This window comes from Canis lupus, chromosome 24, assembly GCF_003254725.2.
Source record: "Canis lupus dingo isolate Sandy chromosome 24, ASM325472v2, whole genome shotgun sequence".
NCBI classification, from domain to species: domain Eukaryota; kingdom Metazoa; phylum Chordata; class Mammalia; order Carnivora; family Canidae; genus Canis; species Canis lupus.
In genome coordinates, this window is record NC_064266.1 from 43,503,584 (window position 1) to 43,519,922 (window position 16,339).

The 16,339-nt window shown below is 46.2% G+C and overlaps 2 protein-coding genes and 1 long non-coding RNA gene across 11 annotated transcripts in view; 2 read left to right on the forward strand and 1 right to left on the reverse strand.

Moving 5' to 3' along the window:
- Positions 1–2,235, forward strand: LOC125753506 (collagen alpha-1(I) chain-like). Its single transcript, XM_049100386.1, has 2 exons — positions 1–1,097; positions 1,554–2,235. Exons 1-2 carry the CDS (start codon positions 1–3, stop codon positions 2,233–2,235), a joined length of 1,779 nt encoding a protein of 592 aa, XP_048956343.1.
- STX16 (syntaxin 16) overlaps positions 1,906–16,339 on the forward strand; it is a 26,113-nt gene continuing 11,679 nt past the window's right edge. Inside the window, exons 1-2 of one of the 9 annotated variants that reach the window (XM_025470523.3) lie at positions 1,910–2,750; positions 10,731–10,742. In XM_025470523.3, the coding sequence (XP_025326308.1) occupies positions 2,670–2,750; positions 10,731–10,742 (93 nt within the window). In that variant the 5' untranslated portion in view covers positions 1,910–2,669. Of the gene's footprint in view, positions 2,802–10,730; positions 10,743–10,853; positions 11,840–16,339 lie in introns of those variants that run through there. The other 8 variants (XM_049100253.1, XM_049100254.1, XM_025470521.3 and 5 more) reach the window with 8 other exon arrangements.
- On the reverse strand, positions 2,680–10,351 carry LOC118352270 (uncharacterized). The gene is made up of 2 exons (XR_004809138.2): positions 6,735–10,351; positions 2,680–2,877 (listed from the first exon to the last, which is right to left on the reverse strand). It is a non-coding gene; the product is annotated as an uncharacterized LOC118352270 (long non-coding RNA).

Genomic DNA, 16,339 nt, shown 5'->3' on the forward strand with positions numbered 1-16,339 from the left:
ATGGAGATGTGCGGGTCGCCCCGGCCCGGCTCCCCCGTGCTGCCCGCTGAGCCGGCCCGGCCTCGGGGTCTCGCTTTGGAGCGCGGCGCGCAGCACGCGGGGGCACACGCGGGGGCAAAGTTGGGTCAACGCCCCGGTCTCGGGGCGACCTCCCGCCGCAGAGACCCCACCGCCGAGCCCCGGGGAGGCTTCCCGGCCGGACCCCGAGACTCCCGAGGCCCGGGGAGGCGCCCCCGGCTGGGTTCCGGGATCCCGGGCCGCTGGGCCCAGACGGCTCCCGCTCGGCTTGACGTCCCGCCGCCGAGGCCTCACTGCGAAGCCCCGGGGACGCGCTCCCGGCCCGGTTCCGAGACCCCCCCCAGGCCCGGGGAGGTGCTCCCGGCCCGGTTCCGGGACCCCCCAGTCCTGGGGACGCGCTCCCGGCCCGGTTCTGGGAAACCCCCAGGCCCGGGGAAGCGCTCCCGGCCCGGTTCCGAGACCCCCCAGTCCTGGGGACGCGCTCCTGGCCCGGTTCTGGGAAACCCCCAGGCCCGGGGAAGCGCTCCCGGCCCGGTTCCGAGACCCCCCCCAGGCCCGGGGAGGTGCTCCCGGCCCGGTTCCGGGACCCCCCAGTCCTGGGGACGCGCTCCCGGCCCGGTTCTGGGAAACCCCCAGGCCCGGGGAAGCGCTCCCGGCCCGGTTCCGGGACCCCCCAGTCCTGGGGACGCGCTCCTGGCCCGGTTCTGGGAAACCCCCAGGCCCGGGGAAGCGCTCCCGGCCCGGTTCCGAGACCCTAAGGCTGCTGGGCCCCGACGGCGCACGCTGGGGGTGACCTCCCGCCCCGGAGACCCCACCGCCGAGTCCCGGGGAGGCGCTCCCGGCCGGGTTCCGAGACCCCTGGGCCCGGGGAGGCGCTCTCGGCCCGGTTCCGAGACCCCCCGGCCGCTGGGCCCAGACGGCGCCCGCTCGGGCCTGGACTTCGGGGCGCGCGTGGAGCGGCCCGGAGTCGGACGCTCGGCGGGGCTCGGGCTCGGGAGCCCCCCGCAGAGCCCCCGCCCGCAGCCCAGCCCCGGTCCGGACGGCGCGTCGGGGTCGCGGGGCCCGGCGCGGGAAGGCGGGTGCGGGCGGGTTGGTCGGCCGGGTCGGGGTGAGGGGCACGGGGGGGGGCGCGGGGCCGGGCGGGGGCGGGGCCCCCAGGTCGGTCGGCGGCGCCGGCGCCCCCCGGCAGGACGGAGCTGAGCGCGCAGGGCGGGGGTCCGGCCGAGCTTCGGGGAACTTCTCGGCTCGAGCTTCCGCGACCCTGCAGTGCCCCCTACAGAGGGCGGGCGGCGGGGGAGGGCCTGCGCCCCCCGCGACCCCCGACGGCCGGGCGGCCTCCGAGCTGGCGCTCGTTTTTGTGTGTTTTCCCCCCTCTCTCCCTCTCTCTCTCTCCTGGTTGTTTTTCGGATACATCTTTTTTCAGAATCGAAAAAAAAAAAAAAAAAAAAAAAAAGCGAGCGCGCGCCGCGGCCTGCAGTGGCGCGTGCTCGGCCTCCAGAGGCAGTCGTCTCCAACTTTTGCTCTCCCGCCCCAAGTCCGCGCGCCTCCGACTTGGGCTCCGTGCGGGCCCGCATCTGCCTGCCGCCCGCCTCCACTCTAACGTGCGCGCCCAGGCCCCCTGGCAGCGCCGCGCGGCCCGGGGGTCGCGCCCCCGAGGCCCGAGCCCGCCCGCGCGCGCGCTCCCGGGGCCCGGGCCCGCTCCGGGCGGCGGCCGGCCCGTGCCCCGGCAGGGAGCGCCCCGGCAGGGAGCGCCCCGGGAGCCGAGGGCGGAGCGCTCCCGCGCCCTGGGGCAGCCGGGCAGGGAGCTCCCGCGCCCGGAACGTTGCGAGCAAGCCTAGCGAACGTCGCAGGGGGGCACTCGCGAGGGACGGACAGGAAGAGGGCCAGGGGGGACGCCAGAACCCGGGACCACAGCGCGGAAACGGCCCGGGGCCGAGCTGCAGTCAGATCCGGGGATGGAGGGAGCCGGACGGGAGTGAGGAGTGCGGGGAGCAGGCCCCGCTGCCCTCCCGGAGCCGCAGGCCGCGGTGGCAGTGGAGGACCAGGCCGCCCCGGAGGGGAAGGGGTCAGGCGGCCGGGCCCGGGCCTGAGCAGGCCCGCACGAGGCCCAGGCGAGGGGCGGGGGGGGCCGGGCGCCCTGGAGTCCAGGGCCCGGGCCCGCCCCGGCTCGTCCCCAGCACCAGGAGGCGCGGGCCGGGCCTCTGGCGGGGAAACTGAGTCCGAGGCAGGCCGCGGGGGCAGGGGCCGCGGGCCCCCGGGGGTCCCCGAGCCCGCGGGGTAGGGGGCTTCAGGGCCTCCCCGTGCACGGCCGGATTGGCGGGCCAGACGCTTGTAGATCCGAGGCCGGATTGGGGTGGGGTCTCCGGGACGCGGGCCAGCGAGGCCCGGATTGGGGGGATTCCGGCGCTTGGAGATCGAAGGCCGGCCTTGAGGAGGGGGAGTCAGACAATTGGCAAGCCTAGGAGGTTATTTGGGGAGGGGTCTCCGCGCCTCGGCGAGGCGCAACGCGGCGCCGCGGGGCCCCAGGCCTCGTCCCGCGCGGCCTCTGTGCAGGGTGGGCCGCCCCGGCCGGGCCGCCGGAAAGAAAGTGAACAAACCAGGACGCTAAGTGGGCGGGGGGCCCCTGAGCGGGGGGTCACAAAGGGTGAGGCATGGCCACCAGGCGTTTAACCGACGCTTTCTTGTTGTTGCGGAATAATTCCATCCAAACCCGGCAGCTGTTAGCCGAGCAAGTGAGTAGTCACACCACCTCCAGCCCTCTGCATTCACGTAGCATTGCTGCGGTGAGTCTCCCGGCGGCCCCCCCGACGCACGCCCGTGTGCACTGCGGGCTGCCTGTCTGTCTGTCTGTCTGTCTCTCTGTGGAAGGAAAGAAGAGTGAGCAGCCTCAGAGGCACCGGAAACGCAGGGTCCGGGGGCGCCCATAACCCTGGACGGGGAGCCGCCAGCGGGAGGCCCGCGCTCCGCACTTCCGCACCCCTCCCCCGCCCCCACCTCCACCTCCCCACCCCCACCCCCGCCCGGGCCGGGGCCGGGGCCGGGCCCGGGGCTCGGGCCCGTCGCCGCACGACTGGCCGCCTCCCATTTACATATGTTTTAACACGAAGATTGGGGGTGGGGGGTGGGGGAAATGGGGGCCCTTCTGGAGCCTTTTTGTTTCTTTCCGTTGCAGGCCCCCTCCCCCCACCCCCACGCTGGGCCTCACTTTGGTTCTGAGAGCTGGGGTTGCAGGATCACAGAGCCCGGATCCTTGCAAATGAAAGACACCCTCCCAAACCCCCTCCACCCCCAAAAGGAGGAGGCTTTGTGTGTGTGTGTGTGTGTGTTGTGTTTTGTTGTGGGTTTTTTTTTTTGCGCCTTTTTTTTTTTTTTTTTGGTTGGTGTTGTTGTTTGCCTTTTTTTTTTTTTTTTTTTTTAGCCTTTCCCACCCGTTTTCTTTTAATGGCCTCGCTGCCCTCCTCGGTGTGGCCGCGTTCCCTCTGAATAATTGCCTCTCTGTTTTTTTTTTTTTTTTTTTTTTTTTTTCCTGGGGGCTCGTGTTTGTGAGACCTGTAAGGTGCTAGGTTCTTCGTTTTCCATTTCCCACACAGGAAATTAAGCTTTTCCCTCCATTCGAACTTAAAAAAAAAAGAAAAAGAAAAAAACGTGGTGTGTATGTGTGTCTGTGAAAATTAACCTTCAAAATAGCACTTTTTTTTTTTTTTTTTTTTTAATTTATTTAACCTGAACCTTTCTTTAGTCCAGCGGTAGAATCTGTTCTAGGGAAGGCCTGGGAAGATGACTGAGGTGGTTTTGTTTGTTTTTTGATGAGGTCTCCTTTCCTTTTCTGAGCTTCAGTTTCTTGCTCTGATAAATGAGGGGACGGGTAGGCATGGTTTATGCAAGACGATGATGAGCTTGGGAATACCTTAAATTGAAAAGTGAAGTTATGAAACTAGTTTGTGGTAGGGAGTGGGTGGGAGCTCCTTGCTGTAGACTGGCTAGGTTTGAACAGAGACAGGCTTGGAGGATGAGGGAAATAAAGTCACCCCAAACCAGATTCTCAGGGATTATACTTGAAATATACAGCTGTGGGGATCTCACACTTATTTCACCTCTTAGGAACCATATTGCCTTTTAATTTTTTTCCTTTAGGACTTTGCTAAATGCTTCAGAAAAATCATGTCATGGGTCTTGATTATTGACAGAGCATCCGCAAAGACAGTTTTTCCTTTTTGTAAATCACAAGTGGAAAATGTCTTTGGCCGTATTGCTCCTATAGAAAAGCTAATTTAAGCCGTGTGAACAGTTTCAGGAATAAAATCATGTAAAGTCAGGTCCAAAAAGCATAGAAAACATGGACGGAGTGTGTTTAGATTTTTATTTACTTGAGAATTTGAAGGTTTTTTTCTGCATTTAACTGAAAGAAATGGTACTATACTGAAATAAGTGTAAGTGGACACGGGCTAATTTCAATGCTGATTTTGGAAAGAATGTTCTGAAATAAGCCAAGAATTAGAGAGTAGAAACGGAATGAATAAAACTCCTCAATGGAACTTTAGTTTTATCAAATAAGATGTCAAAATTGCATATTCCTTACATGACTTGATTTTATGCTACCTGATGGGGGGGGGAAAAACCCCACAGGACTAAAACTTGCGTTGATGTTTCTAAGGTACTGGTTTTACTTTATTGAAAAACGTTGTTTGCTTTTAAATTTTTAATCATATAAGGTTCAAAACACCCTGAACCGTTGGGTAACATGAGACTTTTATTATTATTATTATTAATCATTAAGTCAGACAGTTTAGAAACGTGGTGTCTAAGCCGGGCAGCTTTTTAGAAGTCCATTTCTAAGTCAAACCAATTTTTTAAATGGTTTTCTAAGTTAGGCAATTAAAAAAATACATGTGTTAAGCTAAGGCAGATAATTAAATATGGATAGCTGGAGAATATAATTTGGAAAAAAGAAGATAATGTTAACAAAAGGTACAGACATGTATAGCAAACTCAGACAATTTCTTGAAAACAGATTTCTGAATCAGACTAAATATACATATCTAAGAACATTAAAAAATATTTTTTATATGCTTTACCATTTAAAATGTTACATGCTTAGATTAGTCTATTTGAAATCTTTCTCAGATTGTAAGCAATCAGATCATGGAAAACATTCTTGTAGTCCAGAGAATCAAAAAAAATAGAATTTGCAATTAAACAAAAATGGTTTGCTTGAGTTAGAATTTAAAAAGAAAGCACACATTCGTATTTTTGATTGTTTGCATTAAAAAAAAACACATGGCATGTCAGATTTTTCTGAAGCATTTAGGGGCAAAGTATTCAAACTGGCAATCTTCAGTTTGCTTACAGTTGATTCAACAGAAACTATTCTGCACACACAACACACACAAAATCAAACATGGCAAGACGTTAACTAAGTGGAGGGTATAATTCTTTGGACTTTTCTGGAAGTTGGGAAAGTGCTAACATTTTTGGGGGAAAGCCACATCTAACACAGTTTTTAAAAACTTTATCAAATAACTTATGCAGTGTTTTTCACTGCATGTCCAGCTCATAGCAATGTTAATACTTCATTTCTGAATTGCAAATTTCAAAACCATCTAGCAAATCAAACAAAATCCTAGCTATTAAATTTGAACATGAACTAGGTTTTAGGTGGTACTAAGAAATTATTAATTAAACTAATGATAATTAAATTTGTTAATTTTATTAGAGATACCTACTGAAATGTTTAGTAGTCAAATGTTAAAATGCCACTTTTGTATATACTAACCCTCCATAAATGAAACCAGTAAGGCAAAGTGTTACTGATTGTTAAGTCTGCTGAGAAACATGTGGAGAGACATTATTCCATTTTACATACTTTTCTGTATGTTTGAAAAATTTTAAGTAAAAACTTTAAAAAGATACAGGTCATTAAAGGCATGAATAAAACAAGGAGAAACAATTTGTAAATATCTAAAACTTAGGTAATTAAAAAGGAAGCAACCAAATTCTAGAGTTTAACTTGATTTAAAAAATCATAACCTGAAATTTCTAATTCCTCATTAGAAGAAAAAAAAAAAGCTGCAGAAGTTCATTTCAGTGTGCTTGTTACCTCACACACAACCCAAATTAAATCACATTGAACTGATAGTTTTGGGGGGGAGGCTGTGGAGGTTTTGTTTTGTTTTGTTTTCAAGTTTTAAATCTGAATTTTCACAAACTTATTTAAGGAAAAGGCTGTGGAAATTGACTGTAAAGTTGATACACGTATGTACCTCACACCCCTCAAAACAAAGTACACCTAAAGCCCTATCATTCAAGAAACTTAAACATGCCTTTCTTTTCTTTTCTTTTTTTTTTTTTTTTTGCATCCTAGTTAGAGGGAAAAAAACAAGTTGGGTGATGGTGATGGTGGGCTTATTGTGTGGACCTATATATATGCATACTAAAACAGATTTGGGCAGCATTCAGGCAAATATGTCACAGCTAAGCAGGAATTGAAGGAGGATGTACAGTGACAAAACAAGCTAAGTCCGGAGGGCCAGCAGAGACCTAAAGGTCCTTGACCCAACATCCCCTCTGTGATAACCCCTCTACCTCCCGTCCTTGACCACGTTCCGTGATGCCTATAGGAAATTCCAGCAGCCATTCACCCCCACCTCTTGTGCTACCAAAAAAAGGATTCGCCCGTATGAATCCCCAACCCTGTACCTTGTATCCTGCGGTCATACCTCTCGTTCAGGCCCTCAGGGTCTCTGACACGGGAAGCCTCTTCCTTCTTCTGCATGATAACCCTGCAGCCTTCGCGTTGCCGACAGCTTTCTCTGGCTCAGCAGTCCCCGGCTCAGACAGCCTGGTTAAGTTTCTTGCCTGTGAATGAAATCTAGTGTTTCTGTCTGCTCTTTCAAGTTGAGCACCCAGAGCTGAGCAAAATTCTACTTAATTGTGGTTTTGCTTGTATTCTAGTAAAACTAATTGTTAGACTGGGGTTTGATTTTTTTTTTTTAAATTTTTTTTTAAGATGTGGAACAAAATGCAGTGGTTGGCATTTCTCATTCATTGTGTTTGGGCCTCAGTGTTGGATTCCTCCATCACCGTTGTACCTCAGGGCAGGTGTGAAATAAAGAGCACTGGACTCAAAGTCTGGGAATTTAGGGGTTCGTCCTGCTCTGCGGCTGACCCATTACGTGTCTGTAGGCATGGTTTTTAATCCTAACATCTTTTGCCTTATTTTTAAGTTGAGGAGTTTGAGTTAGGTGATTTCTCTTCCAATGCACTATTTCTCCTGACCCAGGCACACAGCCCCAGCTTTAATTTGAAAAGGAGAAATGGTCAACAACATCGCTGTGCCCGTTAGCCCAGTGTCACGCAGAAATCCTGGGAAGCAGCTTCGGTACTTTGCAGAAATAACTTTGACATTGTTTCAGCCAAGTGCAGGTTTTAAGACACCACCTCATTCAAGCAGTTATAGGCAGCTTGGCTTTAAGAAACCGAAATGAATTTACAAAGTAAAATAATCATCCCAAAAAATGTGTAGAGTCTGACATGAATAAAAAGTAGTTGAGTTGCTGTTCGGATCTGATGAGGTGCTGTCGGACGTGTGATTGCCTTTGATCTGGAATGGATCTAATAGAGGGATTGGGGCGACTTGTTTAGTGTTTACCACTTGATCTATCCTCTGCTTTAAAATAATGCATAATCTATAAATGGAAGCTAGAGTTAATTGGTCTTAGATTAGTTTGAAACTAGCACATTATTTTTAATAAAACATGGTGTGTTTTAGGGGGAAAAAAGATACTAAGGATTAACTAAGGTGGTAAGAAACCCAAAGTCCTTCTTCAGTCAAGACTGTAGTATTAGCCAAGTTTTACTGAGTGCTCACCATGTGCCTGGCACTGAGCTGTGGGTGCAGGGGCCCTTTGCACGTGCAGCCTCATTTCATCCTCACATAGGTGCTGCTGTTTTCCTCGTGATGCAGATGAGGGAACTAAGGTTTGCAGGAGTCAGGGAGCTTGCCCAGTGTCACCTGCCTGGCGGCCCTGGCCCCAGAGCCCTGTGCTAACCCACTGGGCCACAGTAGTGTTGACTTCCTTTCCAGAACTGGTGGTACAGGTCCTGCAAAATGGAAGGACCCATTGTTTAAATCTTGGTGTGTGTATGTTTTTTTTTTTCCTTCTTACACGAGGTTAGCATCTTCTATATGTCAGTTTGCAACCATACAGGGTCTGTTTTTACCAGCATATTGAAGGTTCTAGTCCATACTGAGTCTGCTGGAAAATTCATTCTCTGTCTTTAGAATCCAAGTATGAAATCATTGTATATTTCTCTTTAGATCCATTTGCTTTCCTGCCTCTAAAGATTCCCTATGAGCAGTGAGGCTTACTTGAGAATAAGGGTACTTTGTTGGATAAAAGTGAAGCAAACTTTGATTTGGGCAGTCACGGAAATAAAGTAAATAGCACTATAGCATAGACCTGTGCTTCCAACTCCGTTTGCTTAACTTTCCCAGACTTCCTGAGTAAACACAGATGGGTTTCCACTTACTTTTCAGTTTTATGTAGAAAGTTCTTGAGACTATAAATTCCACATGCTGCTTGGAGTTTTCAATATTTGCTTGATTATATGCCATGGGCAGGTCAGAAACCTAGATTTAGACATTATAAAGATTTAGAAGGTGATGATGTATAGTAAGGTGTTTTCATTTGGCTGTATTTTGGTTTTTCCTGATGGTAATTCTAAATGTTTTAATTTAGGTCTTGACAGAATTTTCTGGTAATTTGATGGCTGGGGGAGTTTTAAAGGCCTTCTATTTTTAAGTAGCAAAATGGGGTGGGGGGAGCTCTTTGAAAAGATGACCTTCTGAATTTAATTCCCAATGTGGTATGGTAGTAGGTGCCTATGGCTAGTAGTTCCCAGAATTGTTAATACATTAGAGATGCTGGAAGGTGGGGTGGAAGGAGGCCTGAACACCTGGGTCTGTCCTCATCTCAGCCATTAAGCCCTGGGACTTTAGGGAAATGGATTTATACATTCTGAAGCTTAGTTTTCTTATTTGCAACATAAGGAGCTTTATCTAGCCCGTGATTCTGATTCCACTTCTTATCAACTAATAATTGTAGAAACCAAAAGATCAGAGTGTGTGCTTGGTTAATAATCTAGGAGGACAGGCTCCTGTGTAGCAGAGATCTTCACTGTGGCGTGGTTTGCAGTAATACTTTGTTCAAAGATTAGATGCCCAGGAGCTGCTGCACAACAGGCAGATGGATAGGCAGATACCGGAGTTAGGGGTTTTGTCCTGTGCCTTGTTTTATTAACAAAAATATTTTAGTGCTTTCTTGATGAAAAATGTTAAGCTTTTAAAAAATAAAAACATTTTCTTTTTTTCTTTTTAAAGTAAAAGGTAATTAAATCAGATTTCCATTTGACACTATCTACTCTATTAAAATCTTCTAGTACTACTATTAGGGCAGGGTGTGTATACAAATATAATTCTCTTTGCTCTCAGCAAATTGTGGAAGGAATGAAGAGGACTTTCAGCTTTCTATAGTATCAGCTAATTGAATTTTTACATGGAGGACTATTGCTCGATGACACTTTTTATTACTGTCATTGTTTAATAATATTTTGGCCCTGATAGACCAGTTTCATTTGCACTATTAATTTTTAAATAAGGAAGTTACGTTTTTTAATTTTCTAAATGTACTGCTAAGCATTAAAAAACCCACACAGTTTATTATTGAAATTTACCACTAATTATTTCACTGATCAATACTGTAGAAGAGAAAAAAAGACCTAGTTGTTTAGATTATCTATCATTAGTAAATATCTGTTCAGAGGATAGAGTTCCATGTTGATTTGAAAAAGAACCTTTAGTTTTAAATTGAAACTTAATCCTCTGGCTGACGGTGCTTCTTCCTTCCTACCCCCCTTAAAAAAAAAATCTCCTAATCTTTTTGTTTTGTTTTGTTTACTGGCTTTTCTAATAGCTTTATAAATAACTATGTGCTTTCTAGACTAATAATAATACATGGCAAGCAAATGGGAAGAGTTTTTCTTTTCTTTTACCACCTGTGTCTCTCTCCGGGGAAGAATGGTTTCTCGGCTTGCTTATTACCACGGATAAAGCCGTGTCTGCGGGATTGAATTTGTGGAGACCTTACATGTGTGGTCACTCAAATATTATCTGAATACAGCCATAGACGATTCTTGTGGGTTGTTCATTTTCTAATTTTGCTGCATTTGCAGGGTTGATTTGCATCCTAAAATATACACTTATTTGACATAGTAAAACGGCATTTTAGCTTTGCTCCCTTATTTTTATCTTCCTAAGGGAAATTTAGAATATTGTGTGTGATATTTTATATTTATGAAACAGATTAGCATTATATTTTAGTGAAACTAAAGCTAGTGTATTTTATTTGCTTTGCTGTATTTTTACAATTGTTTATTGTTTGTTTCCTATCTCATTCACCGAAATAACAATCACAGTAAATTAAAAAAGTAAATGTATATTGATGTAGCTTTTTTTTTTTTTTTAAAGGAACAATCAAAAGGGGGAGATTTTTTAAATGCTTTGGTTAGTAGATCTTTATTTTTAGTCAACTTCAGAGTTGTTTAAGATCAAAATATTTTCTCAACTGACCATACCTTATCTGTCTGTCCCATCCTTCTCTTCTCTTTGCTATCCCTAACTGGATGGGACTGATGGGAACAACATCTCTCTTCAGGAGCTGGATGAGGTATTGTGTTTTGAATATTTTTGTATGTTAATAAAATTATGTCTGTTTTTTCTGAAGTCTTTGGTCATATACAGAATGCTAACAGAGCTTAAATGTATTTTAGCATTTATTTTGATTACTTATAATTGTTGTGTTTAACAGTTTAATCCTCAGGATTTATTTACTATGCTTTCACACCAGGTAAATTGGTGGTTTAGAGAAGGGTTTAAGGAACTATTATTATTTACTGCTCTTAGGAAAGGGTCTCAACCTTGGCAACAGTAATGGTTGAGCCTTTTCTTGAACTTCCAAAAAGCCAGATTGTTTTTTGGATTATGTGTGCAACTCATGTGGAGTGCAAAAGGACACAATGTCTAGGGAGAGCCTAAAGGAAGGAGGGCTTAGACCCCCTGGACCTGCCAAGGAGGCTTCACGGCCCCTGGGTTTGGGGTGCAGCCAGTGACCCACTGTGCATGCTGACGGAACTTGGCATTGCGGGGTCCACTTTCTGCACCCTTCCCGCAGAACACTTTTGGCCTTTTCCTGACTTACTAACAGTTCACCGAGAAGATGGAGAGGGTGCATACTCATAGCACTTTATGCTAGGAGCACTAATGAAAGGGTTGAGGAAAAAGGAGACTGAACTGTGGCTGTCCGTTTCGTGTCTCCATTACCTATTTCAGCCGTGAAGGGGTAAAAATATTTTTCCAGAGGGTAGGCTTTTTAATAAGAGTGGTGGTGGGGGGTGATTTTTGGCTATGTTTTAATTTAGAAGTGTGACCAGTGAGGTGTGGGATTAGGGTGACTGTCTTCAAAACCAGTGAGGCTCCTAACTAGATTAAGATCTGCCTGTAAGCTCTAAAATCTTTTTTAACTACTTGATAATAGCAATAGACAGGGACCAACTTGAATATCCTTCATCGGGAACTAGTTAAATAAATGAGGTAGCGTCTTGATTGTCCGTCCTTCTTACAGAACATGGCCTGTCCCTGTGGGCTTCAGCAGACTCAGCTCCCAGACCCATCACTAAGTGCCAAGGAGCCTGCTGCCAGATAGTGTGCACGTGTGATTCCCACTCTTTCTGTTTTTGATTTTGAGAAGAACTCACACTGATGCTTGTATGTACTTAGAACATTTCTGAAGGATACAATAAACAATTAACAGTGGACATCTTCCAGGAATGGTGTGGGATGGAGGGGAAACTTCCTGTCTATTACTTGCCCTTTTCTTAGGTTAGATATCTATTTTTCAAACATGTGCGTGTATTACTTTTGTTATTAAAAAAAACAAGTAGGATTTAAAAACAGCTACTCTTAAATGGGTAGCTCATTGAGCCAGGTACCATGGGCTCCCTGCTAGCACCCAGCCTGAGCCTGGGCCCTTGGGCCCTAGAGGGAGAAGAAACCACTGCAGCACATAGTGAAGTGAAGCATCTCTGGAGCACAGCAGATAGGATGCATGTGGGTCTTATAGAATAGGTATTATCTCTTCCTGAACAGTTGGGAGATGCAGGGCTTGTGGCCCCCCAAAAAGAAGTGTGTGATGAGGAGCACATCTAGCTATGTTACTTAGGGCTCTGTCCTTGGAGCCCATTTCCAGTCTTTCCTACTTCTTCACAAATTGAGCACCCACTGTAGGAATCAGCAGGCCCTTCTGCTTTTCTTCTTCTTAGCTTCTGAGTGTTTAAAGGGGGTCCCTACATTCTGTCACTAGAGACCCTACATGGAAAGCCAGTTTGCCACACACAACTCACATGCTGTTGGAATTCTCTGGACTCAAAGTCCAGTCACTGTTTTGGGTACACATGGCCACCTCATCCTCTTCAGCACTTCGCTTGGCCCTTCATGTCCTTTATCCAGAGCCATTATATCTTGAAGTATAGCTTCTAGAACTGTACATGATAATGTATTTTATTTACTTCATTCCATTTGTTTATTGTTTGTTGACTCAGCTAATAATTGTATATTTATCATTATTAAGTTCCCAGGTGCTGAGTTAGGAGCTGGGAATGTTTGGGAATGGTATCCAGAGCCTTGCTTCACCAGAGCTGCAGTGGGGCTTCAAATCAGTGTCCTCTGGGGACACTGAGAGTGACCCTCCAGCTCTGGGCATGAGTTAGATGGAAGCCCACCTCTTTGTAGTTGAGACCTGAGCAGAATTTCCTGACTGCATCCCTTGGGTCTCCCAGAGTAAAGCCATCTGGTAGCATCCTGCAGTGTGTCCACGTTAGATCATCATTCTACTCAAATCAACTTGAAAATCTGCACCCTGGGGATACTACTCTTTGTTTTCCAGAAGTACCAAGTGAGGTGTCCCTAAGGAGGAAGCTCACTCACCATTTACTCTCTTATCCAGAGAAGAATCTGCCCCTCGCCTTTGCTCCTGCTCTAATCTGCTTCCCTTCCTATAACAAAGTCATCTCCCAAGCTGTTGGGTTTTTTAAATTCATAATAGGACATAATAAAAAATTACAAGAAGTAAATGTCAAGCTCTCAAACCACATAGCCTGGGCAGGGCGAAGTGATACAGTGGGGAAACAGGCCATAGGCTGGGCCCGCTGGTTTCTTGCTCAGAAAGTCTCTATTGCTGGGGAGCTGTGGGCGGCGAGGGGTGGGGGGTGCTCAGTGTCCATATTTGCACAATATGTTCAGAGGACAATCCCCTCTGAAGACTTGTTGAAGGGAAGGGCAGTACCGACAGCACAGCCCATCATTGCCCCTACGGATTTTTTTTTTAAGGGTGTGTGTAATAACTGAGAAAAAAGGAAAATCAGTGCAATAGCAAAATTTATATCTGTCTGGATGATATGATTCTCTGATTTTTTTATTACTCTATTTTTTGTACATTTAAAAATATCTGTTTTGAACATTTATTGTTTCATAACCAGAAAAAGTAATCACGATTTTAAAAACTTATCACAGATTTTTAAAAGCACAATGTAGTGCTGACATCTCTTGATTCTCTTTTATCCATGTGCTTATTTACTCCTTCAAAAAACTGAGATTTTGTAAGCCTAATTGTCTATTAGCAGAGTCCTCGAGCCGTCCGTGCCCCATGAGTTATGCCCGTGGCCTGACTTCATCATACGCGCTCCTAGAGTCTCACGTGGAAGCGTGAGTGGCCAGGCTATGATTTTCAGCATCCTTTCTGGACTTCTTAAATGTTATTGCCACAAACAGTCCAGAATTGTCAATATTGTTTCTTGTTACCAATGCATTATGGTTGAACTTAGATTATTTTTTTTTAGATGTGGGTTTGGGGTGGCTGGGAGTGTCTGACTATGCTAATCTCAACAGAGGCTTTGCCATGTCCTTAATCTTACAGGACACTAAATCAGCCTTCTCGTAAAGGCAGGGTTTTCTAAGAGTAGAAGGGCTCTATATTTGGAGCAGCCAGATTTATAAGAGTATGTAAGTGTGCACGTTCCTTCCATAGATCAACAACTTGTCCATACTGTCTGGTGCTCTTTAAAGGGACAAATGTCAACATCTAAAGTGGACCAAGGGCAAAAGATAACTTCAGTGAGACTAGCAAGAAGCCTTTGGGTGTGCTGTGTTGGTCTTCGGTTGCAATTTCCCTGCGCTGGTGAATCGAGGTTAGGGTCGCACACCCCTGTAGCTCTAGGAGGACACAGCCACAAATCAGAGACAAGAATTCTGAAATTCTTACTTTTCATACGTACAATTTCTGTTAACGCTTTTTTTAATTTAAAAAATATGGAAAGATTTTTTTTACTGCAGAAGCACAAGTTCATTTGAGAAAAGCTTTAAAGACACCAGTATCCTATATTCGGAGAGGGGATAAGCCAAAATTCAGCAAGGAGAAGTAAAGAGAGTTAAAAATTGGGCTTTTTCTTTTTTTAAAGCCTGTATTGACTAGAATGGTAGTTTGAAAAATGATGTGTCCTGGGTCTTTAAAAAATAGGAAAGCGTGTTTTTAAATGTGAAGTGAGGTTTTAGAAACTGAAAGGGTGATTATTTTGCACTTAAAATACATATTTTTAATGTTCATATTCCTATTTCAAATAATTGACATTTATTTTCAATTATGTTTACCTTCTCGAAACAGTGTTTTTTTTTTAATTTTAAATTCATACTGGTAAAATAAATGACATGTTTCATTTGAGTACTGCTGAATTTCTTTTTCCTGATGAGCTGTGGCTATACACTGTATTAAAAAGGGGACAACTTTTCCTATATTTCAAGTTGGCAGTCCCAAAAAATCTTATCTTACTGGCAAAACCCTGACACAGTGTACGGGGATGCTAGGGCCAGCTTCGTGTGCTGCCATCTGTCCCCTTGGGGTAGGGGTCTGTTCATCAACAGGCTTCCTTAGAACATTTAAAGAGAGTGTTTGCCCCAGTTTTAATTTACATGCATTTTTTGGGGGGAGCACAACTCTTATGTAAAATTCAGTACTACTTAAAAAGGTGAATCTGCTTCAAGTGACTTTTCATGTGTGATTGCCATTTCTCATTTGTTTCAGATAAATTGATACTAATTACTATCTAGATAAATTTAGGTAAATATCACCTCTATATCATTTTTAGTTTAATGTATTTGTATAAACAGTAAAAACGGTACAAAATGAGATTGTGAATTTAAAAGCCGTAAACAAAACAAATTATTACTCTATTGAAAATGATAGAATAATACAATGTAGCAGATTCAATAATAAGCTGGCGTCGTTGGAAGTGCCGTGACCCATGAAGAGGTACCTTAGCAATTTTGGGTTTTGCTTGGTATAAACAGCTGGAGGTTGAGGTTTAAGTTCTGCTCCAGTAGGGCCCACAGCTCTGTGTCCAGCACCTGCTGTGCAGCTGGCAGATGCTGGGATTGGCTTTTTTGGTTTGTCTCTCCCGTTTTGGTCACTGTGCCTTGGCACAGAGTTGCATATCTTTTGGTGACTTTGGAGGAATAAGTGGCCCTGCTTCTCACTGTCTGTCCCTGCTCTGTGTAGGATGAGGTCTGAACCTCACCGCCACACCCGTGGATGGTCAGGGAGGGAAGGTGCTTTTTGTTGATGCACATGCGCTTACTGGGAGCCTGACCTGTAGTCCTTGGAACTGCTGGTGCGGAGAGGGTCTGAGGACTGTGTTTCCTGGTGGTGTTTCGTTCTGAAGACTTGTTGTCCTGATTTGTTTTCTTAGCAAATTGCAGTTATATTTCACAGGCCTGCCAAAGTGATGGGCAGCTTGTGGAGTAGATGGGGCTTCTGGAGTCAGCCGACCCGGTTTTAATCTGTCACATAATAGCTTTGTGACCTTGGGCAAGCTACTTAACTTTTCTGAGTTTCAATTTCCTCATTTATAGATTGAAATAATAGTTCCTAGCTCACTTAGTTTCTATGAGGATTAAAACAATAAAAAGAATCAAAGATCCCTATTAGTGAACTCTTGAAAACAAACAGGGTGGCCGTGGTTGAGAATTACCGCTTCATGGACTCAGAGCCCCAGATCGTGCAGGTTGGATGACACACCATTTGTTTACGACCTGAAATGACACTGTGGTCCTGCAGGGTCCACGCGGCGGCGGAATGCTGGTGACTTAATCACGACTCACAGACGCTCTGGGAGTAGTTATTGAGGATTCTGGTCCCTTCAGTGTGGTCATTGCACG

What these genes read in the sequence shown, in the direction of transcription:
- LOC125753506 (XM_049100386.1), top strand. Translation starts at nt 1, where the DNA reads ATGGAGATGTGCGGGTCGCCCCGGCCCGGCTCCCCCGTGCTGCCCGCT. An exon ending in GGCCCGGCGCGGGAAGGCGG is followed by an intron (nt 1,098 to 1,553) that starts GTGCGGGCGGGT and finishes TCCCGCCCCAAG; the next exon opens with TCCGCGCGCCTCCGACTTGG.